The 24,530-nt window shown below is 37.2% G+C and overlaps 1 protein-coding gene across 1 annotated transcript in view; it reads right to left on the bottom strand.

Annotated features, from left to right (window-relative positions):
• The window catches only part of CNBD1 (cyclic nucleotide binding domain containing 1), a 439,889-nt gene that overhangs the window by 402,995 nt on the left and 12,364 nt on the right, over positions 1-24,530 (bottom strand). The window contains exon 2 of the mRNA XM_057308075.1: positions 18,145-18,217. Within this exon, the coding sequence (XP_057164058.1) occupies positions 18,145-18,217 (73 nt within the window). The remainder of the gene's footprint in view (positions 1-18,144; positions 18,218-24,530) is intronic.

Genomic DNA, 24,530 nt, shown 5'->3' with positions numbered 1-24,530 from the left:
CTCTCCTACAAAATATTCTCCATGTATTTTTCCCTTCCAGCTTGAAGCAAATGAGCAGGGTAGACTTGAAAACCACACACAAAGATGGGAGAACAAAAGTTGGAAGGACTGAGTTCCTAAATCAGCCTACCAATCAAAAATAACCCTATAAGGCTTGATCTGAGAAATAAAGAAACTTCCATTATGTTAAGCCACTGAGATTAAGGGTTTGTCTATAACAGCTAGAATACCCTAACAACTTATATCTCCTACATCCTATTCTTGCTTACAAATCTGGGAACATAATAAACTTTTAATAAAATACTTATTGATTAATTATATTTATGTGACTTCCCAAAGGCAATTTACATTTTTCATTTTAAATTAATTAAAACAAGTCATAAAACTTGGATCTATTCAACCTCTTAGAGATTTTTTCCTCCTGAATTTGTCTTTTAAATATTGTAGCATCTACACATTTATTTGATGAAAATTGAAAAAAAATGTGAATGTTATTCTAGTACATTAGAAGAAGGTGCAGGTATAATTTGATGCAAATTAGGTTCACTTTACATATATATATAGAGAAAGAAATAATATATTATACATTACATAAAATGGATTTACATTTTATTTTATTTATTAGTATATACTACATTGTATATAATGGATTTTATTATTCTATTGCAATATTAAGTTCAAGAAAAAATGCTCTGTAATAAGGCCAATGTATTTAACATGCCCTAGCTACTAAATGAAAAGATCACTCAATCAGTAATCTTCAGATAATGCCACTATAAAGTGTCACTCTGTTCAGTTTCCTCTGTACTTACTTTTAAATTTTTTGGAAATGTTAGTCTCTAGTTATGAATTCATTTGATCATCTTCCTTATCTATGGATACAGCTCATTACCAATGAATTCATGGCTTCAAAATCATTTGATTATTTTTTCAAAGGAGTTCCACTCTTATGCCATTATAATTGATTAGTAGATATATTCATCATAAAGATTAATCCCTAACTTTTTGTTTTCATAAAGTTCCTGGAAAAAAAATTAAAAGATCTGTTTTGACAAAGACAATTCAAAGATAAGACTTGAAGACCGAAACTAAACCTTTTAAGGGATATTGATCTGTCATAAAATTTTACTTCCCCTATTTTCAAAAGAAATATCTGATTAGCATATAAACTGAAGTTGTGCTTTATCTTTTATAAACTATTTCAACTTCTCATTTATTTATCTCTAGAAAAGGACTATCTACCTTTAGGATTGTTGTAGTAGTTCAAAGTAATAAAAGCAAAGCTCTGGCCCATTGTTTATAATATATTAGGCATGTAAAAATAATAACTATTACTATAAACCCAGTAATATAACTATTACTATAAACTACAGAATATGTAGTATATAATAACAAATTTTAGAGTTATAGGGGTGGCTCAGTGGCTCAGTCGGTTAAGCATCCAACTCTTGGTTTCAGCCCAGTTTGTGATCTCAGGGTCCTGAGATCAAACCCCACGTCAGGCTCTATGCTCAGCATAGCGTAAAGTCTGCTTGAGATTCTCTCTCCCTCTCCCTCTGCTCCTCCTGCTTGTGCTCTCTCTCTCTAAAATAAATATTTTTTTTTAAATGTAGAGATATAAACTCTACTTTCAATGAAAAGAGGACAAGAATTTGAGTCAATATTAAAGCCTTCTTTAACAACACATATGAAGTTCTTGTGTTAAATGTTAAGACTAGAATAGTCTAGCCATGAGAGAGACTTCTTTATTAAAAGGACTTAGACAATGAGTCTAAGGGAAACTTTTCATTGTTGTAACAGAACTATTATAAAGAAAATATCTGGCACTCATTGTGTAGAACATCACACCTTAGAAAAAAAGATCGTCACAGTTTCTACATCACGGCAGTCTTGATTCTCTAAAGAACTCTGTTGTTGCACACATCATGCATAAGAACTTTCTGTTGCATTGTTGATCTGGCAAGTAGTAAGTAATTGGGGTCTCCAAGGGCCACCACATTGCAACAAAAAGGAAATGAAAGTAAGTGGGTACCTGAGATGTGAGCAAGAAGTAGACAGGAAGGGCAGGGTTTTGAGGAGTGCACTAAGTAAAGCACTGCTAGGAGGAAAATGCAACTTGACCCAGGAACAGAAGGGGGGAGCCCAGCCTGAGGACCTTGCTTTAGAGAAAAACTCTTGAAGGAGAATGAAGTAGCGCCAGGTTCTTGATACACCCTGGTTCTAGGAAGAAACAGTTATAAATTCTCCCTGGGGGAAATTATCCACAATTTAGGTCACATGTTATCACATGTTAAGAATAAGCAAATCTTTCACAGAAAGATTATCTGCAAAGACAAGTTACCATGAGTGGAACATTAGATTTACACTCCTAAAGACTATAAATCTGGGTATGTTAGATATAGAATATAGAATGGTATAAAATATTTGTAGAAATGAAAGATAGAATAACGATGATCATGCGGCGCCTGGGTGGCACAGCGGTTAAGCCTCTGCCTTGGGCTCAGGGCGTGATCCCGGCATTATGGGATCGAGCCCCACGTCAGGCTCCTCCCCTGTGAGCCCGCTTCTTCCCCTCCCACTCCCCCTGCTTGTGTTCCCTCTCTCGCTGGCTGTCTCTATCTCTGTCGAATAAATAAATAAAGAATCTTTAAAAAAAAAAAAAAAGAATAACGATGATCAATAAAAAAAGACTATCAGGAATGAACAGACAAATTTGAAAAAAAAACTTGGTTGAACTTTCCAAAATGAAAATTAAAATTATTAAAATTAAAAACAAAATGAAAAGGTTAAAGATAAAATTAGAGAGAGTTGAATAAGAAATTAAATTTGAAGATGTATCTGTAGAAATTCCCAAACACTTCAGAGAAATAATATTGGCAACAAGAGTAGACAAAAAGGTCGATGAAACAGAATAGCAAGCCCAGAAATAGATCCACATGTATACAATTAAATGATCAAATCAAAGGCACAAATGCAGTTCAATACAGGAAGGATAATTTTTTTCCAAAAATGGTATTATAACAACCGGACATCTAACTGGGGAAAAAGACACATGGGGACACAGACTTTACACCCTTCACAAAATTATCTCAAAATGGATCACAGACCTAAATGTAAAATGCCTAAGTATAAAACTTGCAGGAAAAAACATAGGAAAATAATCTAGGTGACCTTGGGTGTGGTGATGACTTCCTAGATTAAACACCAAAAACATCATTCATGAAAGGAAAAATTAATAACTTAAACTTTATTAGCATTTAAAACTTCTGCTTGCAAGACACTATTGTGAGAAAGAAAAGACAATACACCTACTGGGAGAAAATATTTGCAAAACACCTATTTGATAAAGGACTGGTATCCAAAACATAAAAATAACTTTTAAAACTCAACATTAAGAAAACAAACAACCCAATTAAAAAATCGGTAAAAGATATGAACAAACACCTCACACAGAAGAAATACAGATGGAAAATTAGCATATAAAAAGATGCTCCACAACATATGTCATCAGGACATGCAAATTAAAATAACAAGACATCAGGGGCGTGTGGGTGACTCGGTTAAGCGTCCAACTCTTGATTTCGGCTCAGGTCAAGATCTCAGAGTCCTGAGATCGAGCCCCATGTAGAGCTCTGCATTGAGCGTACAGCCTCCTTAAGATTCTTTCTCTCCCTCTCCCTCTGTGCCTCCCCCCACTTGTGTGAGTCTCTCTCACTAAAAAACAAAACAAAGCAAAACAAAACAAAACAAAAACAAGATTATCACTACACACCTACTAGAATGGCTAAAATTCAGAACACTGACAACACAAATTGCTGTCAAGGATTGGAGCAATAGACACTCATTCATTGCTGGCGGAAATACAGTGGTACAGACACTTTGGAGGCCAGTTTGGTGGTTTCTTACAAAACTAAACGTACTCTTACCACACAATACAGCAATTGCACTCTTCAGTATTTACCCAAGCAAGTTGAAAACTTAACATTCACACAAAAACCTGTACATGAATATTTATAGCAGCTTTCTTCATAATTGCTAAAACTTGGAAGCAACTAAAATATTCTTCAATTGAATAGATAAACTGTAGTACATCCATACAATGAATATTATTCAGTGACAAAAGAAAATAAGCTATCGTGTCATGAAAAAACATGAAGGAACCTTAAATGCATCATTGCTAAGAGAAAGAAATCAATTTGAAGTGGCTATAAACTGTATTTTTCCAAGTATATAACATTCTGGAAAGGGTAAAACTATAGAAATAGTAAAAAGATCAGTGGTTACCAGGGATTAGGGAAGGAGGGAAGAAGAGGTGAAATACAAGGAATGTTTAGAGCAGTAAATATTTCATATGATACTGCAATGGTGAATACATGTCCTTATGCATTTGTCAAAAACCATAGCATGTACAACACAGTGAACCCTATTATAAACATGGACTTCAGTCAATAGTAATATACCAATATTGACTAATTAATTGTAACAAATATACCACACTTATGCAAAATGTTAATAATATGGGAAACTAGGAGAGAGGTAAAGGGTATTTGGAAACGATATTCTGCTCAATTTTTCTGTAAACATAAAACTGCTCAAAAAATAAAGTCTATTAAAAATACATGAATGAAATAAAAACATTTACTTTGTTGTAGTACACAATGAGGAATTAAGGTAAGAAGAGACTTGACAATGGAAGTCTAATTGTAAATATGGTAGTCCTAGAGACAGGTAATAAGAGCTAGAGTTGTATACTGGATAAAAGATATGTAGCAAGTATTAGAAATACAAAGGAACAGTAGAATCTAAGTACAACATATGGAAAAATAAAGAAACAAGTGAATAAAACATGCCCGCAAGATTTTCATGCTTCAATTACTAGGTAAATGGCAGGCATTCAGCAAATATGTTGTGAATGCCAACTATGTTCCTTGAGCTGAAATAGGCAATGAAAATGCAGTGGTGAACCAAATTCATATGATTGTTTTCTTCTGGGAATTTAGAGCCTAATTGTGATAACATTGATAAGGAATGGAGATGAGAAGCAAGTTTTCATAAGAATATGAGTTTGTTTCTTAAATCAAGATACAGGGAAATTTTAGGGTTAATCATATCTTAGAGATTATCTATAGCTTCTCTAACTTGAGAAAGTTTAAGAAAACATCCTCTAGACCAGAATTCCTTAAGAGGGCAAGAAATGGGAGAGGGGGATTATTGGTTCCTGGAACTAATTCCAATGTGTATGGAGGGGTCCCCCCACAAAATACCAAGCTATTCTGGGACTAGTAAGGTGTCTGAGAATTCAACTCAGTTCTTACACTACCTGGAGGTAGTACTAGATCTCACAGGTTAAGGGCTCAGTCCCGCAAGACTGCTCCCATCTCACTTCAGAAGACAATCACATGTAGCAGATCTCCAGATTACCCACAATTCTGTTCAATTTGGCTACAATGGGAGGTTTCCATGACTCCCTCCAAGTTCAAGTTTGGTTAATTTGCTACAGAGACTCACACAGGGTTAGGGGCACCACCCACCCACCCCCATCCAACCCCCTGTGCAGTTGAAAAAATCCATGTAGAAATTTTGATGCCCCCAAAACTTAACTAACAGCCTACTGTTTGCCAGAAGACTTACTGATAACAAAATTAAATTAATACATATTTTTATGTTAGATGTGTAAAGCAAGCTAAAGAAAAGAAAATGTTATGAGGCAAATACATTTACAGTACTGTACTACATACATAAGTGGAGGAAGCTAAGATGGCAGCATAGTAGGAAGACCCTAGGCTTGCTTCTTCCCTGGAAGACAGTTAGATAACTACCAAGTCATTCTGAATACCCAAGAAGTTGACCTGAGGATTGACAGAACAAACTGCACAACTAGAGGAGAGAGGAGGCCACAACAAGGAAGGTAAGGAAGTGCAAAGATGTGGTTTGGGGGAGAAGTGGATCATGATGCTGTGGAGAGGAGGAGAGGAGGATGCTGTGTCAAGGAGCAAGGTGAGAGAGAATAGAGGACACAGTGATATGCACAAGGAGAACGTTTCCCCAAAGCCATTGTCTGGGAAACTGAGAGGGGCTGATTTTTGTGTTTTTCCAATCAGCAGATCTCAAAGACAGGAATTTTAGAGGTCGGTGGGATTGGCTGGGATAGAGACCTGAGGGTGCTGCCCTATTTCTGGAGAGAAGGCACACAAGCAACCCGGAGGCTGGGGAGGGGGGGGTTGCTGGACATGGGACCATCAAGGGATGGCCTAAGGTATGCAGGGAGAGACTATTCACTCTTCTTGGAGTGCATCTGCGAGAGCTGGTGTTCTTAGAGTCACCTCTCTAGGGACTAAAGAGCCAGTGGGTGCCATCTCCCTTCCCCCCACCCCTCAGCATAGGCCAGAGACACCTGCTGAGGGTGGCTAAAGCAGACACTGGCTGTTTAGCCTGTTTTGTTCCAAATCCCATGCTCCTGCACTCTGATGCGATTACCCTTCTTGGTGAAACCTGCATCAGTCCCAGTGTGGCAAAACCCTCCCCCAGAAAACCAGCACCAGTCCCCACCACACAAGGTCCTTCAAGTCTGAAGTTTTAAAAGTCAGAAGACTTGGCTGCAATAGAGCCCAAAGTGCACTGAGTTTCTCCAGGCAGGCAAGCAACCTAGAAACAGAGAGCATGAAAATAGCAATCTGAAAAACACCTGGGATGCACAAGGGGAAATTATTCACTCTTCTAAGAGTGTTTCCCTGAGAGCAGGAAGCACAGAATCCTCTCCTCGGGGACAAAGGAGCTGGCTGGCACCATTTCCCTTCCCCACCCGTCAGCTAAACCAACTTCAGTTAAACAGCACAGTGTCAACACTGGCTGCCTAACCTGCTTACAACAAATCCTGACCCCCTAGGCTCGCTAGTACTGCTTTTCTCAGACAAGTGTTCCTAAGGAGTTCAGCAGGCCCCTTCCCCCAGAAAACCAGCAAAAACCCTCAAAGGTGCCATGTCTACTGACCATAGAGTTCTAAAGTCAATCAGAGAACGACAAACACCAAATGATTTCACTCATATGTGGATTTTTTAAAAGATTCATTTATTTATTATTTTAGAGATGGGGAGGGGAGAGGCAGAGGGAGAGGAAGAGAGAGAATCCCTAGCAGACTCCCTGCTGAGCACAGAGCCAGACACCGGGCTTGATCTCAAGACCCTGAGATCATGACCTGAGCAGAAATCAAGAGTCAGACACTCAACAAACTGAGCCACCCAGGCACCCCCATGTGGGGAATTTAAGAAATAAAACAGATAACACAGGGAGGAAAGAAAGAGAGAGGCAAACCAGGAAACAGACTCTTAACTACAGAAAACAAACTGATGGTAACTAGAAGGCAGGTGGCAGGATGATGGGTGGAACAGGTGAGGCATTAAGGAGAGCATTTGTTGATGAGCACTGGATGTTTTATGTAAGTGATGTAAACTCTACACCTGAAACTAATATTACATTGGAATTGAAATAAAAACTGGAATTTAAATAAAAACTTGAAAACAAAACACATAAGTTGACACATGCAGCTCAAACCCATGTTGTTCAAGGGTCAACTCTACTTATGTTTAATGGTTTATTATAAAAGCATATGATAAAGGATACAGATGAGCATCCAAATGGAACAAATGCATTGGGCAAGGTATGTGGTAAGGGGTACAAGAGCTTCCATGCCCTCTCCAGGCTGGCCACTCAATCAGCACCTCTGTGTGTTAACCAACCTAGAAGCTCTCCAAAACCCATGCTTCTGGGTTTTTATAGAAGCTTCATTATACAGTCATGACTGATTTAATCATTGGCCATCAGCAATTGATTGAACCTCCAGCCTCTCCCAGGAGGTCAGGGGGTGGGACTAAAAGTTAGAACCCTCTGAATACGTGGGTGGTTCTCCATCCTAGGCAATCAACCCCTAGGTGGGGTCCACCTGTCACCTCATTTACATAACAAAAGACATCTTTCTTTCACTCTATCATTTAGGAAATTCCAACAGTTTCAGGAGCTCCCTGCCAGAAACAAGGGCGAAGACAAAATATGTATTTCTTATAAAACACAGTATCACAGAGTGCTACCGGCATTTTGGATAGAACAATGTGTATGATTTTACTGCACACTGCACTGTTTACAATGCCTAGCCCCTACCCACTTATTATCAGTGTCATTTACTAGTCATTGTGACACTGATAAATCTGTTCACATTTCCAAAGGCTCCCTGGGGAAGGTGTTGACCCTGCAAGATTCCTTCTGTCTCTGCCCACCTTTTCTGCCACCACTGGATTGACAGTACCAACTGATGGTCTTAAGTAGAAACAGTTCAAAAAAAAAATTGACTTCATTCCAGATAAATGTTTGTAGAATCACAGCTTGGTTAATTTCTTTTATTTGTACATGAGCCATATTTTCAAAGTTCTTCTTGTCGCCTTTCTCTAAGAGCCACACTTTATTTCCTTAAAAATAAAAATCACCCATCTCTTCATATCTTAATTTTTATGTCAAAAAATAATGTTTGTTTATGCCTGATATGCCAATAGAATTAGCAAAACACCATCACTAAGAAAAAGAAAGATAATATATTTTGAAATAAAAACAGTTACAATGAAGAACAAACCATTATCAATAGACTCTAAGAGCCTTAAACTTGTCCAGGAGCCTCCTTAAAATAATTTCTATTGTCTCTATCAAGCTCTAATACTCTAGTAATTTAATGTACTTAACCTTAACCTGAAGCAATGAGAAAGAAACAATTACTGAATGCTATTTTTTATATTTCAATTAATTACTATCACTTTAATGATATCATTTTCATCTTTTCTAATATAGAAGTATAAAAATAAAAGGTACAGTTTGGGAAAATTAGGCAAAATTAATCATCTGTAAATTGAGGAGTTTCCACTAGATGATTTCTGAGTTAACTTCCTGTTGCACAATCCTCTGACTCTGTAACATTCTGCGTATGGGGAAGTGATGCTAGAGAGTCAACTTAACAATGGATTTTGGGCTGAAACCTATTTGTGAGTTATAATCTCTGTAAGCATAAAAAATACATAGTCAGCACAACTACACCTGTATTTGAGGGTAAGTGGCTATATATTAGTATTATTAATCACTAATAAGTATTGAGCTCTATATCCCAGTCACAAAGCTAATTGTTTGATAAGCACCATCATACAAATGCACAAATGCATATGCATCATCACTGTATTTGTCTTTTATATTTCCAAATTCAGACATGTTTAAAGGCTTTTACATGAAATTTCAAGAATAATTGGCCACATAAGAAAAAGTAGTTGCAAACATGTAGCCTCAAGTTTGTTTATTTGAAACTTAGGAGAACATACATTTCCTTTTAAACCATATTACTCTGTTTATTACTAAGTAAACTGAAAGTTAAAAATAAGAGCTGACTATTCATAAAGTACTTTGACAAAAGGGAAAAAAAAAATCCAATGGATGGAATGTCAATCAACAGAAGTTGCTTTGAAAAAAAAAAAGTTTAAAAATGATTAGCTCTCTAGACAACAATAAAAAAATAAATAAAGGGGCACCTGGGTGGCTCAGTCACTTAAGCATCTACCATCAGCTAATATCATAATCCCAGGTCCTCGGATCCAGCCCCACATCTGACTCCCTGCTAAGCAGGGAGTCTGCTTCTCTCTGTCCCTCTGCACCCCCCCATAATCGTTCTCTCTCTAATAAATAAATAAAATCTTTTAAATAAATGAATAAATAGATAGATAAATATCACACTATAAATATGCAGCTATCCTCCTAATCAACAGGTAGAAAACCCATATATATTTTTAAAGCATCAAGAAGATATTTAGATCTACTGAACATTAGAATGTAACTCAATTCCAAACATTGAACTATATGGCAAATGTCTAGGGGTAGGAAGCAATAAGAAACTAATCTTCTGCTCTCACGGAACATATAGTCTACTAGAGATGAAAAGTCCTATATCTGGATCGGAGTTAAGATGGCGGAGGAGTAGGGGTTCCCTTTTTCAACTGGTCCCCTGAGTCGAGCTGGATAGGTACCAGACCATCCTGAACACCCACGGAATCAGCCTGAGATGCAGGAAGATACATCTGGATCTCTACAAATGAACATCTCCAGCACTTAGTATTGAGGTACAAAGCGGGGAGCCGTGAATCCGAGCACAGATATCTGAAGATAAACGGAAGGGGGAGGGAGCCTCCGCGCTCAGGCACCGGGAAGCGGTAGCCACCTGCACTAGGGAGTGGGCTGACTCGCAGACCGGCACCCGTGAAAGAGCAGACTGAGACCTTGAGCCGGGGGATGCCGCGACCAGACTGAAAACCAGAGTTCTGGAGTGCACTCGAACCACACTGAAACGGAGCTGTGGAGCGCGCGGGGGCAGCTGGCGGGTGGCGGTGTTAGAAACACATAGGACAGAGACGTGCCGGCCCTGGAAGTGTGGGCTGGGATGCCGGGTGTGGCGCGCACATCCCCGGAGGCTTTAGGGTTTAGAAGCACCAACAGAAGCACAGTTAGAGTGGCCAGAGGAGCTCAGTGGAGAGCGGATTGTGATCCCTCTGTTCTGAGACAGAGGCTGGGATTCGGCCACTGCTTCTCTGACTCTTACAAGAGGCACAGCAAACCGCCAGGGAAAGCCGCCAAAGAACCAAAGCCTGGAAATACCAGCTCACATTGTGCCCATTCCCCATCCCCCCTCACAGGGGACAGGGAGACTCTACCCAAACAGATTTGCCTGAGTATCCGTGTGGCAGGACCCTCCCCCAGAAGGCAGGCTGAAATATCAAGAAGCCCACATCCCTAAGGTCCCTATAAAACAAGTGCACACTGCATGGGTCCTGGTCAATAATTTGGGCTCTGGACAACCCCGCAACCTCTCCTCATCAGAATGATGAGAAGGAGAAATCCCCCCCCCCCCAGCAAAGAAAAGACAATGAGTCCTTGGCCTCTGCCACAGAACTAATGGATATGGATATAACCAAATTATCAGAAATGGAGTTCAGAGTAACAATGGTCAAGATGATGTGAAGACTTGAAAAAATTATTAACGAAAATATTAACGAGAATATAGAATCTCTAAGGGTGGAAATGAGAGCGAATCTGGCAGAAATTAAAAATACTATGAATCCAATGCAGTCAAAACTAGATGCTCTGACAGCCAGGGTAAATGAGGCAGAAGAACGAATCGGTGAATTGGAGGATGGGTTAGTAGAAGAGAAAGCTAAAAGAGAAACTTGGCTCAAAAAAATCCAATCTCAAGAATGTAGATTACAGGAGATTACTGACTCAATGAAACGTTCCAATGTCAGAATCATTGGCATCCCCAAGGGGATGGAGAAAAACAGAGGTCTAGAAGAGATATTCGAACAAATTGTAGCTGAAAACTTCCCTAATCTAGCAAAGGAAACAAGCATCCGTGTCCAAGAGGCAGAGAGGACCCCTCCCAAGCTCAATCACGACAAACCTACAGCATGTCACGTCATAGTGCATTTCGCAAATATTAGATCCAAGGATACAGTATTGAAAGCGGCCAGGGCAAAGAAATTTCTCACGTACCAAGGCAAAGTCATCAGAATTACGTCAGACCTGTCTACACAGACCTGGAATGAGAGAAAGAGTTGGGGGGGGGGGCATTTTTAAAGCTCTTTCAGAGAAAAACATGCAGCCAAGGATCCTTTATCCAGCAAGGCTGTCATTCAGAATGGATGAAGAGATAAAGGCATTCCAGAATCTCCAGTCACTGACCAATTTCGTAACCACGAAACCAGCCCTACAGGAGATATTAAGGGGGGTTCTATAAAGGTAAAAAGGCCCCAAGAGTGATACAGAACAGAAAGTCACAATCTATACAAACAAAGACTTCACTGGCAACATGGCATCATTAAAATCATATCTCTCAATAATCACCCTCAATGTGAATGGCCTAAATGCTCCCATAAACGCCACAGGGTTGCAGATTGGATAAAAAGACATGACCCATCCATTTGCTGTCTACAAGAGACTCATTCTGAGCCTAAAGATACATCCAGACTGAAAGTAAAGGGATGGAATACCATCTTTCATGCCAATGGACCTCAAAAGAAAGCTGGGGTAGCAATTCTCATATCAGACGGATTCAATTTTAAACTAAAGACTATAGTTAGATATACAGAAGGGCACTATATTATTCTTAAAGGATGTATCCAACAAGTGGATATGACGATTATAAATATACATGTCCCCAACAGGGGAGCAGGAAGATACACAAGCCAACTCTTAACCACAATAAAGAGACATATAGATAATAATACATTAATAGTAGGGGACCTCAACACTCCACTATCAGCAATAGATAGATCACCTAAGCAGAAAATCAACAAAGAAACAAAAGCTTTGAATGCCATACTAGATGAGTTGGACCCCATACATATATATAGAACACTACACCCCCGAACAAAAGAATACTCATTCTATTCTAATGCCCACGGAACATTCTCAAGAATAGACCATGCTCTGGGTCACATAACAGGTCTCAACCAATACCAAAAGACTGAAATTAGTCCCTGCATATTCTCAGACCACATTGCTTTGAAATTGGAACTCATTCACAAGGAAAAATTTGGAAAAAACTCAAACACTTGGAGACTAAGAACTGTCCTGCTCAGGAATGATTCGATAAACCAGGAAATCAAAAATCAATTTAAACAATTTATGGAGACCAATGAGAATGAAAACACAACGGTCCAAAACCTATGGGATACTGCAAAGGCAACCGTAAGGGGAAAAGTCCTTGCAACAGCAATCAGACAACAAAAAGGGATAAAAGGTATCCAAATCAGCAAAGAAGAAGTCCAACTGTCTCTCTTCGCAGATGACATGATACTCTATATGGAAAACCTAAAAGAATCCACCCGCAAACTACTAGAAGTTTTAGAGCAATTCAGTAATATGGAGGGATACAAAATCAATGCTCAGAAATCAGATGCATTTCTATACACGAACAATGAGACTGAAGAAAGAGAAATTAGGGAATCCATTCCATTTACAATAGCACCAAAAATCGTAACGTTATCTCGGAATTAACTTAACCAGAGATGTAAAGGATCTACATTCTAGAAACTACAAATCACTCTTGAAAGACATTGAAGAAGACACAAAAAGATGGAAAAATATTCCATGCTCATGGATCAGAAGAATTAACATAGTTAAAATGTCCATGCTACCCAGAGCAATCTACACTTTCAATGCCATCCCGGTCAAAATACCAATGACATTTTTCAAAGAGCTGGAACAAACAGCCCTCAAATTAGCGTGGAACCAGAAAAGGCCCCGAATCGCCAAGCAATTGTTGAAAAGGAAAAACAAAGCTGGGGGCATCACGTTGCCGGATTTCAAGCTATACTAAAAAGCTGTGATCACAAGGACAGCATGGTACTGGCACAAAAACAGACACATAGACCAATGGAACAGAATAGAGAACCCAGAAATGGACCCTCAGCTTTTTGGGCAACTCATCTTTGATAAAGCAGGAAAAAATATCCGGTGGAAAAAAGATAGTCTCTTCAATAAATGGTGCTGGGATAATTGGACAGCCGCAAGCAAAAGAATGAAACTTGACCACTCTCTCATACCATACACAAAGATAAACTGCAAATGGATGAAAGAGCTCAATGTGAGACAGGAATCCATCAAAATCCTAGAGGAGAGCATAGGCAGCACTCTCTATGACATCGGCCACAGCAACTTTTTCACTCAGAGGCAGCCCACGGAATGGAAGAAGATATTTGCAAATGATACTACAGATAAAAGACTGCTATCCAAGATCTACAAAGAACTTCTCAAACTCAATACACAAGAAACAAATAAACAAATCATAAAATGGGCAGAAGATATGAATAGACACTTTTGATTGAAGGCACACAAATGGCTAACAGACACATGAAAAAATGTTCAAAATCATTAGCCATCAGGGAAATTCAAATCAAAACCACACTGAGATACCACCTTATGCCAGTTAGAATGGCAAAAATAGACAAGGCAAGAAACAACAAATGTTGGAGAGGATGTGGAGAAAGGGGATCCCTCCTACATTTTTGGTGGGAATGCAAGTTGGTACAGCCACTCTGGAAAACAGTGTGGAGATCCCTTAAAAAGTTAAAAATTGAGCTACCCTATGATCCAGCCATTGCACTACTGGGTATTTACCCAAAAGATACAGACGTAGTGAAGAGAAGGGCCATATGCACCCCAATGTTCATAGCAGCATTGTCCACAATAGCTAAATTGTGGAAGGAGCCAAGATGCCCTTCAACAGATGACTGATTAAGAAGATGTGGTCCATATATACAATGGAATATTACTCAGCTATCAAAAAGAACGAGTTCTCAACATTTGCTGCAACATGGACGGCACTGGAGGAGATAATGCTAAGTGAAATAAGTCAAGCAGAGAAAGACAATTATCATATGGTTTTTCTCATCTATGGAACATAAGAACTAGGATGATCGGTAGGAGAAGAAAGGGATAAAGAAAGGGGGAGTAATCAGAAGGGGGAATGAAGCATGAGAGACTATGAACTCTGAGAAACAAACTGAGGGCTTCGGAGGGGGGGGGGAATGGGATAGGCTGGTGATGGGTAGTAAGGAGGGCACGTATTGCATGGTGCACTGGGTGTTATATGCAACTAATGAATCATCGAACTTTACATCAAAAAACAGGGATGTACTGTATGGTGACTAACATAATATAATAAAAAATATTATTATAAAAAAAAAAGAAAAGTCCTATATCCAAGAATTTAAAAATCTAGAGTGACATCATTCCTCTTTGTTATACATTTTTTCTTTTACTTGTGATAAAAAATTCCAGAATAACGTACTAATATACTGCCTTTATTCTCAGAGGAGAAGAAACATCAGACAGACACCAACTGACTGACTACATGCATCTGAGCAGCAACCACCACACAGTGGGACTTGCTTTTTGTACAAAGTTTATATATATATACAGACACACAGGCACAAGGGTATAAAATCCAGTGAGAAGAGTTCTCATATGCCCAGGTGGGGACAAGAGTAACTTCAACAGTTGGAATTGAGTACAAGGTAGAGGCATATAAGAAGCAGTAGAGAGTAGCAGCCTCCCCTCCATCCTCCCACCCTGGGAGAAAGGAAGGACAACTATAAGGAAGATTATATATATATTTAAAATATATATTTAAAATATATGAATATTATATATATTATACATATATAATGTATCATCAAACCCTTGGTAGGGTTTATACACACACATACATACAATACATAATCAAACCCTTGATAGTTTTCATGTTCAAAAATTTCAATCCTTGAGTCATTTAATTCTCAGCCTTTCTTTTTTTTATTAAAGAAGAATATTTCATTGGTCGTTTTTAACATAAAATAGATAAATAATAAATATGGAGAAATACATTGTTTTAAAATCTCTTTCCAATTCATTGAAATCAACTGAAAGCTTTGTAATTCTGGAAAAATTCAATGTATATATTTCTGATAAACTGCATAAAGAAATCTTAGTGGGAAAAAGGACCTATATTGCCAACCCATCATTTTGTTGTAATTTATTATCTTATTCTAAAAAGATATTTATTTTCAAATCTGTTTGTACCTGTAATCTCATATTCTTTTTCTAAAACCTAAGTCCAATATACATATATATATATATAGGTACCTGAAAACATGCCCTCTCCCAGGCCCCTGGTGTGTACCAATGCATCAAAAGAAAACATCTAAGAAATTCACAGGATTTGGTGTCTAAGAAAAGGCATAGTAAATTCAAGACTTACTAGAAGGAAGTCAAGCTGGACAACCAGACTAGGCTTGGAGCAGCATATTGTCTGATGAGAGAACACTACTTAGGAGAGATTATCAAACCAGGAAGATGAAGGATGATAAGATTTATGTCGAATGGAGACTTTGGCAGTTCCACATCTAGATGATTCAATCTCTCTTACTATGATCACCCAAGGTGGGTGGGGGAAGAGGTCTAGAAACATGTTTGGTGTTTTTGTTTTTTGTTTTTTATGCCTGGGTGAAAAAGCAAAAGGAAAATGACAGGACAAAAGACATTCGGCTCCAAAAGCCTGAACTAGCTTCTTATGTGTTAGAAAAGAGTCCAGCATATCAGATATATTCAACACTTGAAAACTTGGATGAGCCTTTTTGAACAGCAATAATCATTTTAAAATAACATTTATATAGCTCTCACTATGTGCCAAACCCTCTTTACTCTACATACGCTAGCTCATGTAGTCATCCCAATAACTCTGTAAAATAGGTACTATTATTATCTCCATTTTAAAAATAAGAAAACTGATGTAAAGAGAAATTAAATAACCAAACCAAGGTCACACATTCAATGAGTGCCTGAGCCAGGATTCAAGCAAAGTGGCATGACTTGGGAGTGCATGTTGATTCTTCATTCAGCGCGGAAAGGCACTCAGAGTGAGAAGGAGGCATAAGTGAAAGGGGGAAAAAAATCATTCTAGAGAGAAATCCAAGAAATATAAAAGAAGCATGTCCTCCTCCCCTTCTCTGAAAAAGAAGAAATGACAAGTTCGATGAAGATATAGAAATAATTTGAAATCAGAAACACAAGAAAATCAAAAACACCAGAAACAAGTGTTGATAAGGATGTAGAGAAAAAGGAACCCTCCTACACTGTTAGTAGGAATGCAAACTGGTACAGCCACTATAGAAAACAGTATAGAGGTTCCTCAAAAAGTTAAACATAGAACTACCTGTGATCCAGGATTACATTATTGGGTATTTATTCAAAAAATACAAAAACACTCATTGAAAGGGATACATGCACTCCTACGCTCATTGCAGCATTGTTCACAATAGCCAAACTACGGAAGCAGCCCAAATGTACATCATAGATAAATGGATGAAGGAGATATGGTATGTACACATACACACACACACACACACGAATAATCTTTCCATTTGCAATAACATGGATGGAGCTAAAGAGTATAACATTAAGTGAAATAAGTCAGTCAGAGAAAGACAAATACCATATGATCTCATTCATATGTGGAATTTAAGAAACAAAACAAATAACCAACAGGGAAAAAGAGAGAGAGAGAGAGATGATCCAAAAAACAGAGTCTTAACTATAGAGAATAAACTGATGGTTACCAGAGAAGTGGGTGGGGGCATGAGGGAAATAGGTGATAGGGATTAAGAAGATTCATTTTTAAAGGTTCTTTTCTTTTTATTTTTGCAATATCATTCCATACAAAAGCAAAAGAAACATAACAGTCTTAACAAGAAGTTTACAATTGAATATTTGAACAGAAAATCTGTACACATTATCATTTACAGCAATTTTACATGGTAAATTAACTGACTGTAAAAAAAAGGTTCTTTCTAAACCCCTCTGCTGCCTTAACTCTTGGAGTATTACAGGTAGAAGGCCTACCTAGGGCTATTTACAAGTACCAAATTAATTCTTATCATAAAGAATAGAATAGAATAGAATAGAATAGAATAGAATAGAATAGAATAGAATAGAATATAGAGGGACATTTTCTCAGCAGTGCCATTAAAGATGAGGCAAGGCCCTCTCTTAATAAGGGAAAGTGGAAGAGTGGATGGACTTTGACTGATATGTAAGAAACTAACTAGCCTTATAATTCCAAAAATACAACCTGAGAAACAGTGTTGGCAAGACAATAATTTTTTTTTCAAATTATATCTTCAAGTATCACATACCTTAGGAAATCTGAGCTTTGAGCCCTAATATTTCCTAATTCTTTGGCTCCAGTATCTTTCAACTAGGTATCTCCTATGCATGCCAAAGTACTTCACTCAGGATTTGTGTTTTCAACCATTTAAAGCTTTCTTCCCTTATGACTGTTTTTTAAGTACTAGAAAGGGCCCAGCTAGGGATGAATTGTTTGTTTCACACTCAATTGTTTCCTTAAAATATAGCATATATTCTGCCCCTTTAATCTGGAGAAATAACCTCCAGGTTTTCAAATGTTTTTTATCTATGTGGTAAATCAAGTACCTATGGAGTCAACAATAGTTTACTATTATACTTTTTCCATAAAACAAACATGTTCATATTCATTTGAATGAAAAAAAAAGAAACACATGAATAACTTACCTGGATTGTAGTCCTCTTATATGGCACAACGCATTCAACTGGCCATAATCAATGTACTTAGACATTTTCAACCCTGAAAAAAAATCAATTAAAAATTTGAGTAACTTTCTGTAATCTTATTAACCAAGATTATAAATAGAGTTTAATTTCAAACATTCATCATAGTAAAAGAATTCAGTGACCATGGAAGTGAAGTATTATCAGTCTTTGATATACAAGCAGAACTGAATAAGGTGATTAAATAATACAAAGAAATAATGTAATGCTTTTCATTGACGTCAAATCTGGTCTGGCTTTGTTTTTTGGAGTTTATATGTGTCATATAATGTCCCTCCTCTGGAAGAAAGCCTTTCAGAATCCCTATCCTATACCTTTAGAATGTGAACTGACAATGCCATGACAATTCAAAGTAGAGTTTACTTGAGGTCCTTGTCTCTCTGTCTCTGTCTCTGTTTCTCTTTCTCTGGAATACTACTAATTTTTACTTGATCCATGCAGGCCCCCATCTTTGGCCAGCCCCTTTTCAGAGCACCTTCCAATATCTGGATTCGGTTTAAAATCCCATCTGAAGTTAATGTATAAGCAAATCACACAATATACCTTAAGAGCAGAAAGATAGTAATCATAGCCAGGAAGCAAACTAATTGCCATTCTCCTTCAGTGCCAGAAAAAACTGACATCCTTCAAAGGAGATGAAAAGGAAGATAGAGTATTGAGTGCGATAAGCATCATTACAATGATGGGCACTCACATCACAAGTCCTCTCCTTTCTCCAGGAGAATGCATGCTGTTAGAAATGTTGCAAAACAGAAAGCAGTAATACCAACGTGCACGTTATTCCTTCCCTTAGTGAAAAGGTAGTGAGAAAATCAGCAGCTTAATGCACTTCCAAACTTTTTAAAATGTATTTATTAACCACATCCCAGTAGAATTTGACGAAGTCCAAACTTAACAATTTTATTTTCAAATTACTGAATTACAAAATTTGACACTTTAAGCCTTTTGTGATCCAAAATTAATCATCAATAACATATACTACTTTTTAAAAATGAAACTGGAATAAAAGAAATTTAAACAGTAAACTGCTTTCTATCCACATAAATCATTACCATTTAATAAACATGAAAGTACTAATTACATGATTTAGGTATTCTCTTACCTATATTACTTGGTTAAGTTTTAAGAATCAGAAAATTACCTAATTGCATTTTAGCAACATAAGGAATAATTATCTTAAAGGAGCAAAGTTATAGCTACATTTTATCAAAAATACTTTTAAGTATGTTCATATTTCTAATATAGGATATCATATAAAATCTTAATTATAGATTTTTAGATTGATGGATTAAGAAGAGACTTCTTCGAAGTGTTAGTTTAGTCCAATTTCCCAACCCAGTTTAAAAACAGGATCAGAAATAGCCCTAGTGTCTGGTATGGACAGGAAAGGGAGATGGTTGCCATAGATATTTTTTTAAAAAGTTCAAGGTTTGAGAAATCCTGGCTTAACAGAGGGATTTTAAAAAGTAAATATCTTCATCCTTCAGTTAAAATAGCCTACCAAAAAAAAAAAAAAAATCACAGGATGGGTATTATAAGATGAAGAATTGCTAGCAAAGAATAGAAAAATTAAGAAATCAACTTGCCTAAGAAGAGCTACACCATTTGAGGGTAAGCCTTTGCCCTAAACTTGGCACAACCAAGTAAACTCAAAACCAGAAAGGCCTATGTAGTAAGTACTCACAGCCTAGAAGGGCACTTTGCAATTCACCAAAAAATTTCTTCACTGATTCTCATTTCCAAGAGGTATTTTTGACAAGCGACTTTACATAAAGGGTGTTGAACAACATAATGGATCTTGTCTTTGAAGCAATTTCATTAAGAAAAAGTCAAAAGATTTCAACATGAAATTGTAACTTTGTAGAGACCAGAAGTTGAGCTTTTCTGGTGATCAAATTTAATACCAGGATAAAGCTTAAGGAGTTTCAGAGGCACGAAGTTTACATTTGTTTTCCAGTCTTGTTTTCCCTCATGAATATGTCTTAGCTTGGCTTTTGACAGAAGCAGAGGGGGCTTAACCCTATGATAAGGGTAAAATCACAGATTTTGACCACAGTTTGTTTGAAAGAAGATTAGAAGCTGATATAAAAGGGTGGTTACAAAGTAAATCCTAAACTAGAGACAAAAAAACAAGAAATTAAAAAAAACAATGTTCTTTACAGATATAATGCTCACTATATATTATTGAAACAGAGAAAGTAAAATCCAATGTTTTATCTGAGTGATACCTTGGTGATCTTTTGTTTATATGTCTTAATGTCTGTCCAGGGGTAGATATGTATTTTTATATTTGTGCGGTAGAGTCAATTATGTATGCTTTTTGTGGGGGTTATAAAAATTTGTTAAAATGGGTCTTGTGAGTGTTAAAATTAAACTATTTTCCCCCCAATAAACTTTCCCTTAAAAAGGGAAAAAAGCTGGGGCGCCTGGGTGGCACAGCGGTTAAGCGTCTGCCTTCAGCTCAGGGCGTGATCCCAGCATTCTGGGATCGAGTCCCACATCAGGCTCCTCTGCTATGAGCCTGCTTCTTCCTCTCCCACTCCCCCTGCTTGTGTTCCCTCTCTCGCTGGCTGTCTCTATCTCTGTCAAATAAATAAATAAAATCTTAAAAAAAAAAAAAAGGGAAAAAAGCTAAGAATAAGTGAAGCCTTAGAAATATGTAAATGCAAAACCACTATTTACTGAGAAATTAGGCTTATTGGAGTGGCTACTGGGTAACATAAGAGAGATGGATAGCACAGCCAAAGAGAAAATGTGACAGTGACCATGTGAAATTGTCAGGGTATAACCATACCCTGGAAAACAGAAAGCTGGAAAACAGAAAGCTGAGACCTCTTCAAAATTATTTGCAGGATATACTCTAATAACTAATCCAGTGATAAGCAGAACTTTGCTTAATGCAATATTCAGGGCACAAAGAAAGAGTTCAGCAGCAATAGCAAGAGAAACATTATCAATAATTTTTTTATGGTAGGAAAACAGTACTTCTACCAATAAGCAGGTGGTGAATTCTACCATAGGACTGAAATACAGAGCATGGAGAAAATAAATGATCCATCAGACACTATAAGCATGACTAATTCTTTCTATATACTTGGATAAGTGATCCAGTTCAAGGCTTTTAAGTAAGTCTATATTTGTGTAATAATAGGGATTAAACATACCTACATTGATGATTAATAGTGTATTTGCTTCGGGGTATGTGGGTGGCACAGTTGGCTAAGCATCAGGATCATGAGATCGAGGCCCGCACCAAGCTCCATGCTCAGCACAGAGTCTATTTAAGTTTCTCCCTCTCCCCCTGCCCCTTTCCCCATGCACTCTCTCTCTCTTTCTCTCAAATAAAAAATAAATCTTTAAAAAAAATAGTCTATTTGTTTCCCTTCAACTAATTTTGTTTTCTAAAATACCCAAGTAAATTCTCCTTCAAAATAACATTGAATAAACATAAGGGACCTGAAAAATGTCAGCTAAATAAACCATCAAGAGGCAGAGGAATACAGCCTAATCAAGGACTTCTATAACTAAAAGCTGATGTACAACATGGACAATTACACAAGTACACTCATGTTGTTCCTGCCCCTTGTCTGAGTGGGTTATGATGTTAAAATGTACATATATTAACTGAGAAGGGATGAGAAGAGGGGAATATTATGCAACAAATTATCAAAATAACTTCCCTTTATATCTAACAATTTTGGAAAAGTAATCTAAATTCATCTTCATTTCCTCAACTCAAATTCACTTCTCCACTCACTATAATTTATCTTCCACTTTCATTATTCATTAAAATTTGTTTCATTAAGAATATAGGAAATCCTATAGTTTCCAATCCAATAACCACTTCTCAGTCTTCCTTGCACTAAATTCTGAGTAACATCTGGCTCTGGGGAAGCCTACCTACTTCTGTGGTTAGCTTCTGTGGCATATTCTCTCCCTGATTGCTTCTTCCTCATTAGACTGCTCTGCTGGCTCATCTTCATTGTCCATGAATCCATTCTCAATCCCTCTATCTTTTCAGTTTAGAACCTTTTCCTGCATGATCTCACCTACACCTGCATCTCCAATTATCACACATACACTTAGGATCCTTGAATCAATCTCTCCAGCACAAAACTCTAACCTGCACTCCACTAATATTCACATGAAAGTCATCCTTGAAAATCAATGTCAAGATAATAGAAACTTTACTTAAAATCTCTCTCTCTCTCTCTCACACACACACACACACACGTGCGCACACGCATATACACACACATACATACGCGCACACACACACACACATACTCCTTGCCCCTTGCAGGTTATCATATTTTAATCATTTTACCTCTCTTCTACATAAGATTGAAGATCATGTCAACGTCATTTGGGGCATTAAAGATCTCACAATGGCAAAGAGCCCACTAAATAACAAAGTGTAAAAAGAGGAAACAATTTTGATCTTCATTAAAACTGAGTATTTACCAGACTCTTAACTATAGAGAACAAACTGAGGGTTTCTGGAAAGGAGGTGGGGGGGGGGGGATGAGGTAGATGGGTGATGGGTATCAAGAAGAGCACTTGGGATGAGCACTAGGTGTTATATGTAAGTGATGAATCACTCAATTCTACAGCTGAAATCAATATTACATTGTAAATTAACTAGCTGGAATTTAAATAAAAACTTGAAAAAGGAAAAAATACTGAGTATTTACATATTTCCAAACTACAAACTGAAATATACCAGCTAATTAGTGTAGCTTCAATAAACTTTAAAAGAGGTACAAAAGTTTATCTTGTTTGAGGAAATAATCAGAGTTCCTTAGGGGAAGGTTATATAGCCCTAAAGAATATAATGAATGAAATCTTATTTGAGATGGAAAGTTCTGGAGACTCAGACAAACGGGAACCCAAAGCCCATGACATATATGGAATGTAGAGCCAAACAAGGATTCCACATATACTCATATTTTTTTAAGAATCAGGTTGTTGTAGTGGTAGGATGACAAATGCTAGGTGGCAATCAACACAGAAGCATCTTGTCTCAGTCACTGAAGTGAAATAGAGGCCAAATAAACAGCATAAGGGATACAGTCAAAGATATTGTAATAGTGATGCAACAAGACATACGGTAGCTACACTCGTGGTGAGCATATCATAATGTATGAACTTGTCAAATCACTAAGTTGTACACCCAAAACTAATGTAACATTATGTGTCAACTATACTCAAATTAAAAATAGATGTCAAGTCACTACCAAGAAACCTTTGGAATATGAATTATGACAGTACTAATTAGAGATATATCATTTAGGGAAGACTACAGAACAGCGTTGATGAGAAAGTACTCAAAGTTAACGAGAAAGTATTCAAAGTTAATATACAAGAAAATTCAATGTCTGCTGTACCAGCTTACTCCCTACTGCTATCTTTCTTCAAGCAAGTAACCTATCTTCAAAAAATAACCACCATTCAATAATCTGGGTACCTAGGCAAAACACACCCTAAGGGAAAGTGTGAAAAACAATGAGAAACAATTAAGTTACCAAATAAAAATCAAACAGTACGCACCAGAAGAAATAGTGGAAGTTGGGAGGAAGCCCTCACAATCACATACACACACACACACACACACACTCCCATCCTTGATGAAAGAAAAACAAAAGCTACATGGCATTAAATATAAATAAGACAATAGGAAAAAATTACAAATAAACAGGCTATATTCAGGAAAGAAGAGAAAGATAAAATTATGACAAAATTTATGTTAGAAATAGCAAAAATGACAATATTTAATAAATCAGAACATAAAGGCTAACACATTCAAATAGAGAAAAGAAAAAGAGAAAATGATAAATGAAGATAGAAAACAGATACTACATGTGAAAACTTTTCCTGAATAAGAAAACAGAAGTAATGGTACAGGGAAAAAAAATGTTCAAACATATTAGAACACTTTTCTCATGTAAAGACTTGAATATGAAGAATTAAATACCATGACCCAGAAAGGGAAAGAGAAAGCAGAATACATGATTTACAAAGAGACCAGATATTCTGGACTGGGTGAATAATTAAATGTTACCATGTTCTGAAGATAAACAATTATTTTAGCTCCCAGACAAAATTTAGTGTGGCCTTAGTCTTCTGTAAGTCTTGGCAAAGTCTTGGCAAACAAACAGACAATGGGGTGGGGGGCATATATCATGAGTTTTATTCTCCAATAACTATAAAGGTAGTAAATAAATATAAGACCTTAGAGAATACACAGTACCATAAGATCTCTTTGAAAAATACAATGTGATAAACATACAACTGAAGCTTAAAGCGTATGGACACTATACTAATAAAGG

This window comes from Ursus arctos, unplaced genomic scaffold (assembly GCF_023065955.2).
Source record: "Ursus arctos isolate Adak ecotype North America unplaced genomic scaffold, UrsArc2.0 scaffold_6, whole genome shotgun sequence".
NCBI lineage: Eukaryota > Metazoa > Chordata > Mammalia > Carnivora > Ursidae > Ursus > Ursus arctos.
The sequence above is the reverse complement of the archived record's forward strand: the minus strand, read 5'-3'. Positions and strand labels throughout refer to the sequence as shown.